Source organism: Pinus tabuliformis, chromosome 4_1 (assembly GCF_031772625.1).
Source record: "Pinus tabuliformis cultivar Carrire ecotype Pingquan chromosome 4_1, CPIR1, whole genome shotgun sequence".
In the NCBI taxonomy this organism is placed as follows: Eukaryota; Viridiplantae; Streptophyta; class Pinopsida; order Pinales; family Pinaceae; genus Pinus; species Pinus tabuliformis.
This window is the reverse complement of record NC_142303.1, coordinates 631,583,434-631,599,161: the sequence shown is the minus strand read 5'-3', so window position 1 is coordinate 631,599,161 and position 15,728 is coordinate 631,583,434. Positions and strand designations below refer to the sequence as shown.

Genomic DNA, 15,728 nt, shown 5'->3' with positions numbered 1-15,728 from the left:
ATAATAAGGATTTTGGTGATGAGGGTGTACACTAGATCCTAAGGTATTAGCTCCTAAATGAGAAGACAAGAAATTTGTGTCATACATGGCGATACCCTTTATGCATAGATGGTTGTTTGTAAGGGTTTTGTTCATATGACAAATTGGGTCCCCATAATGATTACCATGCATGGAATAATCATATGGGTTTTGGTTGTACAATGTTCTAGCGCCTTCCCCGGCCAATACCCCCTCACATACATCTATGAACATGAACATTAGAATTTGATTGTAATTTATTGATTTGAGCAATCAAGATGGTAGTGTATTAAGGTTATCACCTTGTTCCATTCTATTTCCTCTTTCTCTTGTGGATCCCAATAATGAAATGGATGGAAATACTTTGATTGATGTTTTCATTAGAGAAATAGCCTCCACCATGATGATTCCATCAAATTGGTCTCTAATTGAATGCATTGGGTGATATTTGCTAACATTTTGCAATCACTCACTAGAAGAAAATGCGAAACTTTGCCAAACCATCATCATAATTTTTATGTCAAAATACTATTATGTAGTAAGACCTATTTTCATCTTTATGTTAATTCAATCCAATATCTCATCATTATCATCAACCACGATCATTGGGATAGGTTTGAGATAAAGATATAATACTAGTATAATTATAAACATGATTTTGATTAATAAATACATGAATGTTTGTTAAATTAACTCGCCAAATTCTTACCAACATCCTTAACATATATTTCCTATTTCAAAACAGATTCCTATTTCAAAATGGAAAAACATGGTGGAAAGAGAAATACTTATAAATACTCCCTAAAATTATTTTATCTGGCCTATTAAACCTAAACAAACACCATTATAACATACAACTCAATTATCACACACCATCACAAGTCAAAATAGTGACACAACATTAACTTCTGTTTTGGAGATGCTTAGTATAAACATGAATCTACACGCAGTCACATGTAGAGGAAAATTGATTGTATATGTTTCACTAATGTCTTGGATTAGAATACAATTACTTTTATAAAGTTACTTTACTTTTGAGTAGACATTATCAATGTTGGCCAGAGCTTTAAATACACAATGAAAACATATAATTGCAATAAAAACATACATATCTTTAATTATAACTATGTATATAAAAATCTCATTCTAGTTTCATGAACACTTTTGAGAATATTATGAATATCACCAATATAGCAAAAGAGATCAAAGCAACATCCAAGGTTGTATCTTGAGGGATTAAAGCAACATCATGTTGAGGGATAGGCATTGAGTGGAAAAGACTAAACATCATTTGAAAAAGACATAATCATTATCAAGTTCACAAAATTCATAACACTAAACTTTAACCAATATCACACATTTAAATTATTATTAAATATGGTAACTAAAACTTCAATAATATAATTTATTATTGAACTCAATTTCTAATGACAAAACATTAATGTGTTATAGTCAATGTAATTATTTCTAATAGAGTTTAGGCTTCTATGATCTAATTATTTCTAACTAACTAAAGCATAATTTTTTTTAACACGATAGCACTAAAAAGTTCAAGGTGCGCAATATGGGATGTGACCGTAAATAAATAGATATATTTAATTAATTTTATTTTCATTTATCTATTTTTATTTAAATCATTTTATTTGTATTTATAATGTTTAAACAAAAAAATTATGACAAAATTATAGAATAAATTTCAAGAGCAGTGTGAGACTCACCCGTTCTAAATTTCGGAAAAGTTGAAGTTTGTCGACTTACTCGGTGACTATCATGGGTTTGCTCGAAAGTTTAGACGATCATTGGGAACTCTGGTTATTTAAGAATTTGAAATTAAATTAATTTTATGTTAGTTTAAATTTATTTTAATTTTGGATTATTATCTTTGTAGTAGGTATAGTATAATTTATTTAATTTTTTTTATTGCGTATTAATTTGTTTTTGACTAAAAACTTATGTATGGTTTAACATTAAGAATTTAAATTTTGTTACATTTTATTAATAGTTAAAATTATTTATTTTTAAAGTGATTCGCTGAAGTTTTATTATGGGTTGTTTAATAATTTCTATTTTTATTAATTATTAATTTTTTGTTTTTTATTTTATTTCTTTTTATTTTTTCTATTATTTTTATTATTATGAATTACAATTTTTTCAGTTCAAAACGAGTTATTATTATATTAAAAACATATTTTAATAAATTTAATTATAAACAAATATATATGTTAATAAAAATAAAACACAGACATATATATATATATATATATATATATATATATATATATAAACAATATTAGTTAATCATATTTCTTTAGAATATCTATTGAAGCATCTCTGATGATGGACTCACTTGGTAGTCCGAAACATTGGGTTCATAAAACTCTATATCAGAGATTCTTCCTCTATCTTAAACTATCTTCACCTATATGGATTCATTATTTAATATATTTCTTAATTTTTTGTGATAATATTCAAAAATACAATATTTTATTATTGATTTTATTTTTGTGATGAAATTTGTCTTTGTTATTTTTTTGTTTAATTAAATTATATTTAAATTAAATAGCATGTACTAACTACTATGTAACCCTTGTTAAGTATTGAGATAGATTAAATTTTCTATCTGCAAATTTATTTTTTAGAATAAAAACAAATTTTATAATTTTATAATTAACAAAATCATTATATATTTATTTATTTATTTTCCTAAATTTTAATAATTTATTTTTATGATTTCTCTGTATTATTTTTTGAATTTCTTTTATCACCTTACCTTTTATGCATAAAATTAGGTAACTAAAATCATTATAAATAATAATAAATATTTATTCTTTATTATTATTTCTTACTTTTAGGTTTTTTTTTATGTTCTAAGACTTTATTATTTTTTCTAACGTTCATTTTTATTACAACATCTCTTACCCTAAAAAAGGAGTTGTTTTTAGTGCCACTGTTTGGAAGGTTTTTTTAGTGTAATTTCTCTAAAATCCGAATGTATTGAAATCACAAGTTTGATGGGTAATCTTGTGCAATTGAAGTGCCCAAAAAGTTTTCCAAAATGCTGAATCCATATATACAATCAAAAAACTAGTTTAAACAACACAGATTAAAATTTCACCTCAAATTTTTCAACCAAAAAAAACAAATAAACAAACACACTTAAAATTACTCCCCGGAAAAAAAACCACTTCCCATTAGATTTATTTTTATTTCCACCCATAAATTACATGACGGTGTTTCTGGCTCGCAATGAAAACATTTACAGCTCAGACGAAACAGCAACCGTTGAATATCGGCTGTACTCAGCTGCATTTCCGACTTGCAACGAAAACTTTTACAGCTCAGACAGCACAGCAACCGTTGAATATTAGTTGTACCCAACTGGTGTATCTGCACACACGCTCCAGAATATCGACTGCGCATATTATTGGCTGCCGCTATTAATTTAGGCAACACGTGTGACAAATCTGTTGGTGAAGCGCCGCAGCAGAGATCTTACAGAACATTAATGATCTGTCAGAACCTTTTACCTCAAACAAAGAAGTCAGTCGTAGGCTCCGATTAAGATTTGCCGCGTATTTTAAGTAACCGTACGCCGATTCCTGCTGTCATATCGTTGTTGGAGAGGATACCGCGAGAATTCGGGTGAACAGGCTCATACCCAGCGAGCCAGCAGAAGGCTGGAATTTGACGGGCAAATTGCCCGCCAGAATTTTTCCATATATTCCAATTTGAAATTTCTACCCTGCCCAGTAGCAAGTTTAAGCCCGATTTCCTAGAATGAAAAAAACAACCAATTCCCATTCAGGTTTTCCGCACCATCCTCGGAACTGAGGCGTACACATTTAATAATTCAATCTTGTTTGCAGGACTTTACCGCTGTTATCTATTCATATAATCGAAATCGTCCAGTATAAATTTTCCATTTGTGATTTCGACTATTGAGTGCATGTTGCGGGGCATGATCCACACCTTTCTGTAACTCAATTGTGAAATCCTTTACAATAGATCACATGCTATTCCAATATCTTTGTGGAAATATGAAGTGATTTGAATCTATGGAAATAAATTTTATGATAAAATTGTGCACAAGAACACTGAACCAAATTTGTATATTACAAGGTACAAAGAAGTATATCATGTAATTATGACTTCCATCAAGTTTAAAATGTTGATATCTCAAAAAATAATGAAGAGTTAGAAAATTTGCTTCCATTTCCAAATTTCTCATTGCCATGCTCAAAATCGCTTGGTTCATAAAGATCAAGCAGATGGATCAAAACCCAAAAAGTAAAGAACACTCCATTCTAACACCATTAACACCAAAATGGTGCCCTCAGGATGTGAACAGAGTGAGGACGATAAGCCCTTTTAGAGACAGATCCGAAAATCTACCATTCGTAACCTCAAATACATAGCCGCAGGCAAAAATTGAACGGCACTGCGTAGTGCCTACTAATACTACTAAAAAAAGACATTATGATTTCGATGATGATGACCGTTAGCTACTCTGAAGATTTAGCGAAAGGGACCCGGATGACTGGAACACACTGAAGAGGATCAGCCATTTCACATGACAGCTTAAGGACCTCCGACAGATCAACAGGATGTTCAGCATGTGGAAGCCATTCAAAATGATGGAGTAACTTCGCAACCCAGAGATTAACAGTGGCAAGACCCAGTGCCTTTCCAGGGCATACTCGACGACCGGCTCCGAAAGGCGCAAGCCTGAGATCGTTGCCCCTTACATCCACGTCTTCCCCACCCTCAGACACCACAAATCTCTCCGGACGGAACTCATGTGGCGATTCCCAAACGTTGGGGTCATGAGTAATCGACCACATATTCACCATCGCAGTCGTGCCCGCTGGAACACACATTCCGTCGGCCATGTTCACATCTTCAATGGAGAGACGGGCCCATGATAGGAGCGGTCCAGGTGGGTGCATTCGCAGCGCCTCTTTCACCACCGCTTGGAGGTACGGCAGCTTTAGGATGTCTGAATCCTTCACGCTTCGGTCGTGCCCCACTACGGCGTCCAACTCTGCCTGAGCTTTCTTCTGAACTTCGGGGTTCAGCACCAGTTCTGCCATGGTCCACTCTGTCAGCAGAGCCGTCGTGTCTGTGCCACGAAAAATCATCTCCTGCGCAAACAAAGCCCCCAAAACTTAGTTAATGTCCCTCCCCCAAATATTTTCTTCTAATCTAATATAAGTGAAATACAGTGAGCAGAGAATGGAAATAAGTACCCAGAGAACAGCGATCATATCCTCCTCTTCGAGCTTATCCTCTCCTTGCAACGACAGCAGAACATCAACAAAATCAGATTGATCGCCGCTTTCTTTACGCTGCGCTTCCCGACGATGCTGCTCGATGATATTTCTAACGAAAGTTGTCACACGCGGCACGAGGCGGGCGCAGCGAGCATGGATTCGAAGAGGGTCCAGCGGGCGCAGCCATGGGAGGTGATCCGCCCAGTTGAACGCTCCTAAGAGTTGGAACCCTTCATCTACCATCTCCCGCAGCTTCTTCACTTCTTCATTCTCATGAGACATGTCGAACCTCCTTCCAAAGACGCTTCCCATGATATTGTTCAGCGCAGCTCCTTGCAGGTGTCGTCTAACCGTAACAACACCCTTAGAATGATACTCCTTTTGGATTTGAGCCAGCATTGCCACAGCGTCGGCCTGGCGGCCAGCTTCATGAGCAGCAATCCGGCGAGGAGCAAAGAGATGAGCAGAAGCAATTCTCCTGAGCAGCCTCCAGTAGTCCCCGTTGGGTGCGAAGCCAATAGCCCTCCCAAACAGCAACTGCTGTGCGGATTGCTTGAGGGGTCTGTTGGCGAAATGAGGGGAGGTGAGCAACTCCCGGGCCACCTCGGGATCCGACGTAATAACAGCCGGGGTGCAGCCCAAGCTAAAGGACATAAGCTTCTTCGCACCATGATGACGAGCCAGAGATTCAAGCTTGCGGTGAGCAAGGCCGACGCTCATGTCCATTAGACTTCCGATAATCGGCCATCCTTTGGGGCCAGGAATGGCAACGCGGCCTTTCTTATGCCGTCCAGCCCACGCACAGCCCCCAGGGCTCAACCAGGAGATTAGAACAGCACAGACGGCAACAATAAACAGTGCAATATACAGAGGCCACTGACACCATACAGAAACATCGTCAGATGAGGAGTGCAAGAAGTAAGCACGGCCATCCTTTGTAAAGAGAGGAAGGACACAGACCCACCACCCGCTTCCTCCAGTGCTCCGGCGATTCTCCATTGTTCTTAATCGCTTGTCAAACAGAGAAACCAAAGCGACGAGGACGCAGCAGCAGCAAAACAGGAAGAGGAGTGCTTCGGGATGAAAATGAGCGAGGAGTTATGCAAATTTATAGTTTCGAGGGCACTGTATCACTCAAGAGCGAGAGAGAGAAAAGGGCGGCTACAATAACCCTAGTGTGAATGCAGTTGAGCTGGTCGTTCCCACTATCAAATTACTTCACATAACCATAACCCCAAAATGCCCCTCATTACCCTTAATCAATCCCTGATTAGCGTTAACAAACCATTATTATCAGCAATTACCACTAATTAGCATCAAATTACCTTGACTACTACCAACTAATCCCTAATTTTCATTAATTATCCATACATAATCCTTAGATTCTTTAGTTAGCCCTTCTTTAATCTTTAACTAACCCTTTTTTTTTCTAGAAAGAAATCTTTAACTAACCCTACATACCTTTAAATAACATAAAGTATCCATTATAACCTCTTAATTAACCTTTAATTGACCCATAATCACCTCTATTTACTCCTAGTTGAAAATAAACCCATAATTTGCCCGGAACTATCCCTAAGCAACTAATTCACTGATCTACATATCTCTCAGAATTACAATGTCTCCATAATATTTACCCTTAGTACTTTCCAAATTTTTAATAATTCATCCCAATTACCTTAAATCCATATATAATTCATATTAAGAAATCTATAAACTAATTTGGTAATTAAGTGACCATTACCAAAACGAGAAAGATGGTGCCCCACTCCACCCCAACACTAAGTTAATGTTATATAATGATCTCACTCCCCACCGAAAAAAACTTCACACATCTTTTAACATTAGACTTTTATTGTAATTTGTTGGCTTGAGCAATTATGATTGAAGTGTATTAATGTTTGTTGGGTTGTTCAATTCCATTTTGTATTATGTTTGTCGGGTTGTCCAATTCCATTTTCTCTTTTTAGTGTGGATTTCATGAATTAGGGATAGAAATACTCTAATTGATGCTCTTATTAGAGAAATAGCCTCTGTTTAGATGATTCCACCAAATGGTTCTTTAATCAAATGGATTGGGTGATATTCTCAATGGAAACACTTCAATTAATGTTCTCACTAGAGAAATAACTTCCACCATGATGATTCCACCAAATTGTTTTCTAATCAAATGCATTGGGTGATATTCGCAAACATTTTCTAATAACATTAGAAGAAAATGCAAAACTTTGCTAAGAATTCAATCCAATCCCTCATAATTTTCATCAACCATGGTCATTGGGATATAATACTAGTGTAATTGTAAACATAACATGATTTTGATTGATAAATGCACTAGTGTATTCATCATTGGAATATTTGATAAGTCCATTTCTGAGGAACCTCCTTCACATATATTTCTTATTTCTAAATGGAGAAACACATTTGAAAAAGGAATGTTGGTGGTTATGTAGATTATAGGGAGTGTTTGGGACCATATCATTCAACCCAAATAAACTCTTTCATTAGATATAACTCAATCAAAGCATTTCATCACACCTCAAAATACACAACGTTGATTTCTCTTTTAAAGATGCTAAATTTAAACATATGAATAATAATTATAAAAAATCTACATTAAATTATATGTATGGGGCAATTATATATGTTTTTTTATCAAAGAAAAATGGTTGATGGGGAACTAACAACCACCCCAAATATATGAAACAACACACAAGTCATATATATATATATATATATATATATATATATATATATATATATCAGAAATCCATAGTTTAACCTAGGACTGAGATGTCTAAAAACCACCAGAGACTGGCTCCCACCGAAAAATGGAGTCGAGATCTAAGACTCTAGCGGGACACCTATTATCATGCCCTCAATTATTTTTTCGCGAATTGCCCAACGTGCGGCATCGGCCAAACACTTAACTTTTTCCATTGGTAACGTATTTCCCGAACTACAACTAACATTCATCTTATTAACAAGTTAAATTGATTTAATGTGCAGAATACATTAAATTAACATTTACAGCAAGAGACACCATTCATATGTAGTATAAGAATTTATATTAAATTCTGTCTTTTTATAATTAATCAGGAGTAGAAACACTCCAACCGTGTTTTACAAAGTTCGGCTGTCGTGCAACTCGGCCTTTGGCCGCTGCACCTTTCAGCCTCATCGAATACACCGTGCACGAGTTTACGTTCCACCGAACGCTCCGGCACGCTTGCCCAGCTCATTGCATTCACCGTGGGCGCACTCACCATGAGTCAACTCGCCACAACTTCACCGTTCACCATTTTGACAAATGCATTGCCTCCACAGCTCGTTTACACCTTCCACCGGTGCGCACCCTTCCACCGAGTCGCCATGCCTGTGTCGCACAGCCTTGTCGAGTTCGGCCTCCCGCTCGGTGGTGCAACCTGCGGCTTCACCCACCAAGTCCACACTCTTCTTGCGTTTACCGCTATCGTGTTGTTCCCTTTGTTCAGAATGAGCGCCCGTCGTGTGGGCTCATCACTTCCTAACCCAAGGCAGCTCACCTTCTACCACGAGCTCGTCTAGGCTTGTGATGACTCCACTCATTCGATTGTTGTTTTCGAATGAATCGTCATTGCATGTTTATATGGCCGCTGCCAAGGTGGGGGCTTCGGCCTATGGCCAAGCCGACCCAACCTTTGCGGTTCACCATTCCAACATGTCAGCCCGGGTGTAACGCCCTAGCGAGTCGGGCAGGGCGTGCACGATATTTCTACACGAGGGCGACTTGACCCGCGGGCGAGCCAGGCACGGCGACCCGGCGGGCGGGTGAACTGGATGGCGGTTGGGAGGAACGACGAGTTGGGCGACGAGCCAGGCGAGGGCGCGCCCACCCAACGGGCAGACATACACGGCGGTTGGGTGGAACGGCGAGTCGGGCGACGAGCCGGGCGAAGGCGCGCCCACCCAACGGGCAGACAGACACGGCGGTGTTGTGAACGGGCGGGTGGTCCGGGCAAACGACGGGCGAACGACTGCGCACGACGGGCGAACGCCCCGGCGCACGACCCGGGCACGACACGAAGACAGGTCGGGCGGGCAGACGACGAGTTGTTCAGAGAGACCGTGGGCGGGTGAACCGCGGACGAAGGCACACGCGGGTAAGCTACCCAGATCGGCCGAACAAGAATGCAATGAAGGTTTGGTTGAACAACCGGCAGGTCGACCCGAGGGTGACCCGCACCAAACGGGCGGGCGACCCAAGCGCGAACCATACCCGGGCGCAGGTGACGAGCTGAGACATGGGAGCAGGCCAGGGCGTGGGCGCGAGCCGGGACGTGGACGCGAAGGGCGCACAGGCACGAGCTGAACGCAGGCCGAGCCGGGACATGGGCGGATGTCAGAACATGGGCGCGGGGTAACAATGGACGTGCGGTCAGGGACAAACGGAGGGCGACCGGGCGGGCGCATCTCCGGGCGACGACGACAAGGCACGGCAACACGGAACAGGCACACGGGCGAGCGCAATGGACAGTGCGACGAAGAGGCGGGCACGACATGCGCGAGCTCATAACAGAAATTATGCAAAGGGGAAAAGACCGAAGTTTATAAGGGCGAGGTCGCCCTTGCCTTAAGGCAAGGGTCGACCTGCCCATAAAAGTTAAATTAGGGGCTTTGTTTGCATATATGAGGGGTCGGCCGAAAGTTAAGAAGCCCCTCGAACAATGGGCTAGGCGACTATATAAGGAGGGCGAGCTCATTCGATCAAGGCAGCAAGCGAAGTCTTGGAGCGTTCTCTCTATACGCACAAGATAGAGGACTGAAATGCGCACTCTCTTGTAGTGCGAAATCTATCGAGCTGCAGTGTGGACGAGACAGCGCCAATCTGGGCGCAGGTCGAGTCGACCGGGTAACGCTACACGGTGATACAGTAAGAGCGCAGGCCGAGGTGAAGGCAAGCTCGAACGTTGGCAGAACAGTGGGGCGGAGTCTGGTTACGGTGATCTGGTTCGTGGTTGGCACGATAAGTGCGCAGGCCGAGTGGGAAGTCAGAGCTCGGACGAGCTAACTCCGCCACAGCACCCATGCACGGTTGTAAGGGCGGTCGAGCCCGGTTGTATATTGGTAGTGCGCACAGACCGGTCGGCGAGTTGGGACTCGGGTGAGCCAACTCGGCCACGGTATTTTGGTGCGGTTGCAAGGGCGTTTGCCCGAGTTGTAAATCGGTTAAGGGTGGTCACGGTTTAGCCCGACACCCGGTTGTATATCAGTTGTGTGCGGCCGTGAGTCTGTCCGGCGCACTGTTGTAAACAAGTTCTGTTGTATTCTGTTTATAATAAAAACCGGTTGGGCGAACTCGTTGGGAGTTGCCCCTCCCACAAACGCTAGTGTGTTTATTACTGTTATGATTGTTAACATAAGTTTACTGCCGGTTATAATATTTGTGAAGTGTTATTGTTATTAAAGAAAGATTAAGGCATTTGATAATATAAGTTAATGTGTTTTATGGTTAAGGCGTAGTCCATAAACGTGCATTCGGTAAGATTGGGCGTTCGGTGGTGCCGCGCTCCGCCCAATAAGAAAAAAAAAAAGATTGGGGGCGTGACAGGTGGTATCAGAGCTCGGTCAGCGAGCTGGTGTTGAAGCATTTTGGACAGAGTTGCCTCGGTTGGGAATTGAAGGCGAATTTACATGTTTTGAAATGAACGATTGAAATAAAGATGAGCGACAGAGCCGCTATGACGGATGAGAGCTACGGCGCAGTTAGAGCTCTCCGATATGAAGTATTGGAACACATGAAGCAAAGGAGTTCCGATTGGGCCGCGATGCGAACGACGAATATACAGATTCAAGAAAGTTGCGCAGGGCTACAAAGGGGACTCGGGGAACTTAGAAATTTATGCGAAGGCATAACAAGCGCAGAACTCAATAAGATTGGTGAAACTCGGCAAGATGAATCTCATCTTCAAGAGCTCTTTGCAGAAAAAGCTCGCCTAAGAGAAGAAGGTTCCAAATTGGAGGCCGAGGTCAAACGAATTGAAGAAGAAATAAAAGGGAGACTTCTTGATAAAGAGCGGGTCGTGATCGAACAAGAGGAGCTCGATTATGTTGAAAGGTTGGAGGCTCATTATCGGGAACATCCAGAAGATATCCGAAAGTTTAGCTCTATAGACTTGGTTGATGAGCACATGGACGGTGCGGGGGAGCAGAACATGACAGAGGGTAAACTTGAAATGACTCAAGTTAGACCAGCGTCGAGTCCGCTAAAAGAACCAAGCAAGGAGGTAAAATATCTTAAAAGAAATGTCGAAAGGAAGCATGAGTCCCACGACACTTCTGAAATCAGGCGCAAAACGAAGCCGACGAAGGAAGACGGTTCCTTGAAACTAAGTTTTGTGCAAACAACCGTGAAAGGGAAGAAACTTGCGGCCTTGGTCGATACGGGAGCCACCCATAGCTTCGTAAGCCGGAAGGTAGCAAGATCCTTTGGGAGAAAGGCGAAAATGGAAGGAGAGTATAGTGCCTTCAAGGCGGTTAACTCCTCCATTCGAGCTGTTGACGGTGTGCTGAAAGACACTTCGGTAAGAGTTGGAGCTTGGTTCGGAAAGCTTGACCTGAGAGTGGTAGATATGGATGATCATTCTATGATACTGGGTTTGGACTTTATGAGACTTGCTCAAGCCATACCGATGATGACCCGGGATCTGCTCTTGATCACGGCTGAGGGGAAGAATCTGATGGTACCAATGAACAGGAGAAGTTGTTTAGGATACAGGCCAAGGATGGCTTCCATGACCTTATATCCCAAAGACCCGAACGTAAGGCATGAGGATGCGGAACTAAGAGGACTTGGGAGCGTGGTCCAAACAACGAAAGAAAAGAAGCTTGTTAACTTCATTGCAAAGACTGGAAAGAGAACCAAAGGAGGTGAAGGGAGGCCCTCACGAACTTGGAAGCAGTTGATGGGGATACATCCTACCCAGGATCCTCGCAAAGAAATTACAAATAAAGTAAACCCGAGCGCTACCTCAGAACCTATAGTTGATGAAAACTATGAGGGTAGAGACCCTGTGGGGATAGTAGAGTTTTGTAGATATGCCATGGGCATATACGACTTCCAACTAACAAAAGACAAGCTAGGCAAGCTTGGCTGTACATGCGAAGAGGTTGAGGCCGTGCATAAATACTTGAGGACACAGTATCAATCCGATACATGGGTGGATGAAAGTCAGGGAGGAAGCTTCCTGGCTTTCCTATCATCTTAGAGGACAAAAGGGGATGGGCTCATTGTTGGTTGTTCAAGGCAATGAGCCCTCACTTGGTGATTGAACAGGTATGTGGACGTGCAGCAGAAAATGGGGGTTCCCATAGATCTGGGCATGGGACCGTGAGATGGTGACACTTGGTTATGTGCATCGGCACATGAAGCAGATTTGATGAAGAGAGACCCTACATAGGTTGATGGTTACCTTGTATGAGGGAGCCTACATCATAGTAGATATCAGCCAGGGCGGTGGTTGACGAGTTGTCGAGACGACAACGTCTTCGGGTGGAGGAGAGTGTAACGCCCTAGCAAGTCGGGCATGGCGTGCACGATATTTCTGCACGAGGGCGATTTGACCCGCGGGCGAGCCGGGCACGGCGACCCGGCGGGCGGGTGAACTGGATGGCAGTTGGGAGGAACGGCGAGTTGGGCGACGAGCCGGGCGAGGGCGCGCCCACCCAACGGGCAGACAGACACGGCGGTTGGGTGGAACGGCGAGTCGGGCGACGAGCTGGGCGAGGGCGCGCCCACCCAACGGGCAGACAGACACGGCGGTGTTGTGAACGGGCGGGTGGTCCGGGCAAACGACGGGCGGGCGACTGCGCACGACGGGCGAACGCCCGGGCGCACGACCCGGGCACGACACGAAGGCAGGTCGGGCGGGCAGACGACGAGTTGTGCAGAGAGACCGTGGGCGGGTGAACCGCGGACGAAGGCACACGCGGGTGAGGCTACCCGGACCGGCCGAACAAGAATGCAATGAAGGTTCGGTTGAACAACCGGCAGGTCGACCCGAGGGCGACCCGCACCAAACGGGCGGGCGACCCAAGGGCGAACCATACCTGGGCGCAGGTGACGAGCTGAGACATGGGCGCAGGCCAGGGCGTGGGCGCGAGCCGGGACGTGGACGCGAAGGGCGCACAGGCACGAGCTGAACGCAGGCCGAGCTGGGACATGGGCGGATGTCAGAACATGGGCGCGGGGTAACAATGGACGTGCGGTTAGGGACAAACGGAGGGCAACCGAGCAGGCGCACCTCCGGGCGACGACGACAAGGCACGGCAACACGGAACAGGTACACGGGCGAGCGCAATGGACAGTGCGACGAAGAGGCGGGCACGACATGCGCGAGCTCATAACAAAAATTATGCAAAGGGGAAAAGACTGAAGTTTATAAGGGCGAGGTCGCCCTTGCCTTAAGGCAAGGGCCGACCTGCCCATAAAAGTTAAATTCGGGGCTTTGTTTGCATATATGAGGGGTCGGCCGAAAGTTAAGAAGCCCCTCGAACAATGGGCTAGGAGACTATATAAGGAGGGCGAGCTCATTCGATCAAGGCAGCAAGCGAAGTCTTGGAGCATTCTCTCTATACGCACAAGATAGAGGACTGAAATGCGCACTCTCTTGTAGTGCGAAATCTATCGAGCTGCAGTGTGGACGAGACAACGCCAATCTGGGCGCAGGTCGAGTCGACCGGGTAACGCTACACGGTGATACAGTAAGAGCGCAGGCCGAGGTGAAGGCAAGCTCGAACGTTGGCAGAACAGTGGGGCAGAGTCTGGTTACGGTGATCTGGTTCGTGGTTGGCACGATAAGTGCGCAGGCCGAGTGGGAAGTCAGAGCTCGGACGAGCTAACTCCGCCACAGCACCCGTGCACGGTTGTAAGGGCGGTCGAGCCCGGTTGTATATTGGTAGTGCGCACAGACCGGCCGGCGAGTTGGGACTCAGGTGAGCCAACTCGGCCACGGTATTTTGGTGCGGTTGCAAGGGCGTTTGCCGGAGTTGTAAATTGGTTAAGGGTGGTCGCGGTTTAGCCCGACACCCGGTTGTATATCAGTTGTGTGCGGCCGTGAGTCTGTCCGGCGCACTGTTGTAAACAAGTTCTGTTGTATTCTGTTTATAATAAAAACCGGTTGGGCGAACTCGTTGGGAGTTGCCCCTCCCACAAATGCTGGTGTGTTTATTACTGTTATGATTGTTAACATAAGTTTACTGCCGGTTATAATATTGATGAAGTGTTATTGTTATTGAAGAAAGATTAAGGCATTTGATAATATAAGTTAATGTGTTTTATGGTTAAGGCGTAGTCCATAAACGTGCATTCGGTAAGATTGGGCGTTCGGTGGTGCCGCGCTCCGCCCAATAAGAAAAAAAAAATATTGGGGGCGTGACACCGGGGGTAGGGTGCTCGCACAAGGGACCGCCCACACATATATAACCGCGGGCTCGCCCACACTTAACCATTTTCACCAAATGCTTTCGTGCCCTCAATCGCCCATTTTAGCCAGCTCGTCACCCTTGCCCGGGCACGCCCAACTCGTCGGTTCACCCGACCAAGTCATCCACACGCCCGTCGTGTGTCTATCGTAGACACCTCCAATTCTCGGTTAAACGTGCCCGAAGGGCACGGTCGAATGCGCCAATGCCTTGTGGGCATTACATCCTCCCTGTCATGCCCCCAGGCTAGTGGTAGTCTTTCAACCTCTCTTGGCGAGGTGCGGCACCACCGAACACTTTCTTTTCACCAATACTTATGTTCGTGGACTACGCCTAACCACTTATCCTACTTAGTTTGATTTTTGCAACCAAGTAATTATTATTTTTCCTTTATACCAATGAACACCCATACACATTCATTATCATCAGCAATTATACAAGAGAACACAATTGCAGAGTATAAAGGGAGGGGCAACTCCTTGAACAATGAGTCTGCCCGAATAATATATTATACAATCTTCAATGTTACAAAGCTTTACAAGTATACTTGGAAACACCAAGTTTCATACTTAGCCAATTTTATAACTTTGTCACACCTCCGTGTGATAACCAATATCCTTTGCCCAAGTCGGGCGGGCGCGCCCTCACACGAGCTGCCAACCAAACTTCACAACCAAACCTTCGCATGATGGGCAGGCGACCTCACCTGAGTCACCCTTCGTTTATCTCTGCACAGTGGGCGGGAAACCTCACCCAATTCCCCTTCTCCACCTCCGCGTTGTCTTCGCACGACGGGAAAGCACTCACCCGAGCCACCCGAGAACCCGTGCCAACCAAACGCCCGACGCTTCTATCCATGCACCGCACCTTCGCCTTCCTTCCAAGAACTCGTGCTACCTTAAGGAGCTGCCCAAGGTTGGGCGCATAAGATCTATGCCTTCACCTTTGTTGCGGCTCTTTACCTTTCACACTTCTTGC

General features: G+C 43.9%; 1 protein-coding gene across 1 annotated transcript; it reads right to left on the bottom strand.

The window, feature by feature from the left end:
- Nucleotides 1-4,150: 4,150 nt before the first annotated feature.
- LOC149177627 (cytochrome P450 78A4-like) lies at nucleotides 4,151-6,370 on the bottom strand. The gene is made up of 2 exons (XM_089423442.1): nucleotides 5,265-6,370; nucleotides 4,151-5,159 (listed from the first exon to the last, which is right to left on the bottom strand). The coding sequence occupies exons 1-2, from the start codon at nucleotides 6,285-6,287 to the stop codon at nucleotides 4,521-4,523; spliced, it is 1,662 nt and encodes a 553-aa protein (XP_089279568.1). The 5' UTR covers nucleotides 6,288-6,370; the 3' UTR covers nucleotides 4,151-4,520.
- Nucleotides 6,371-15,728: the final 9,358 nt, after the last annotated feature.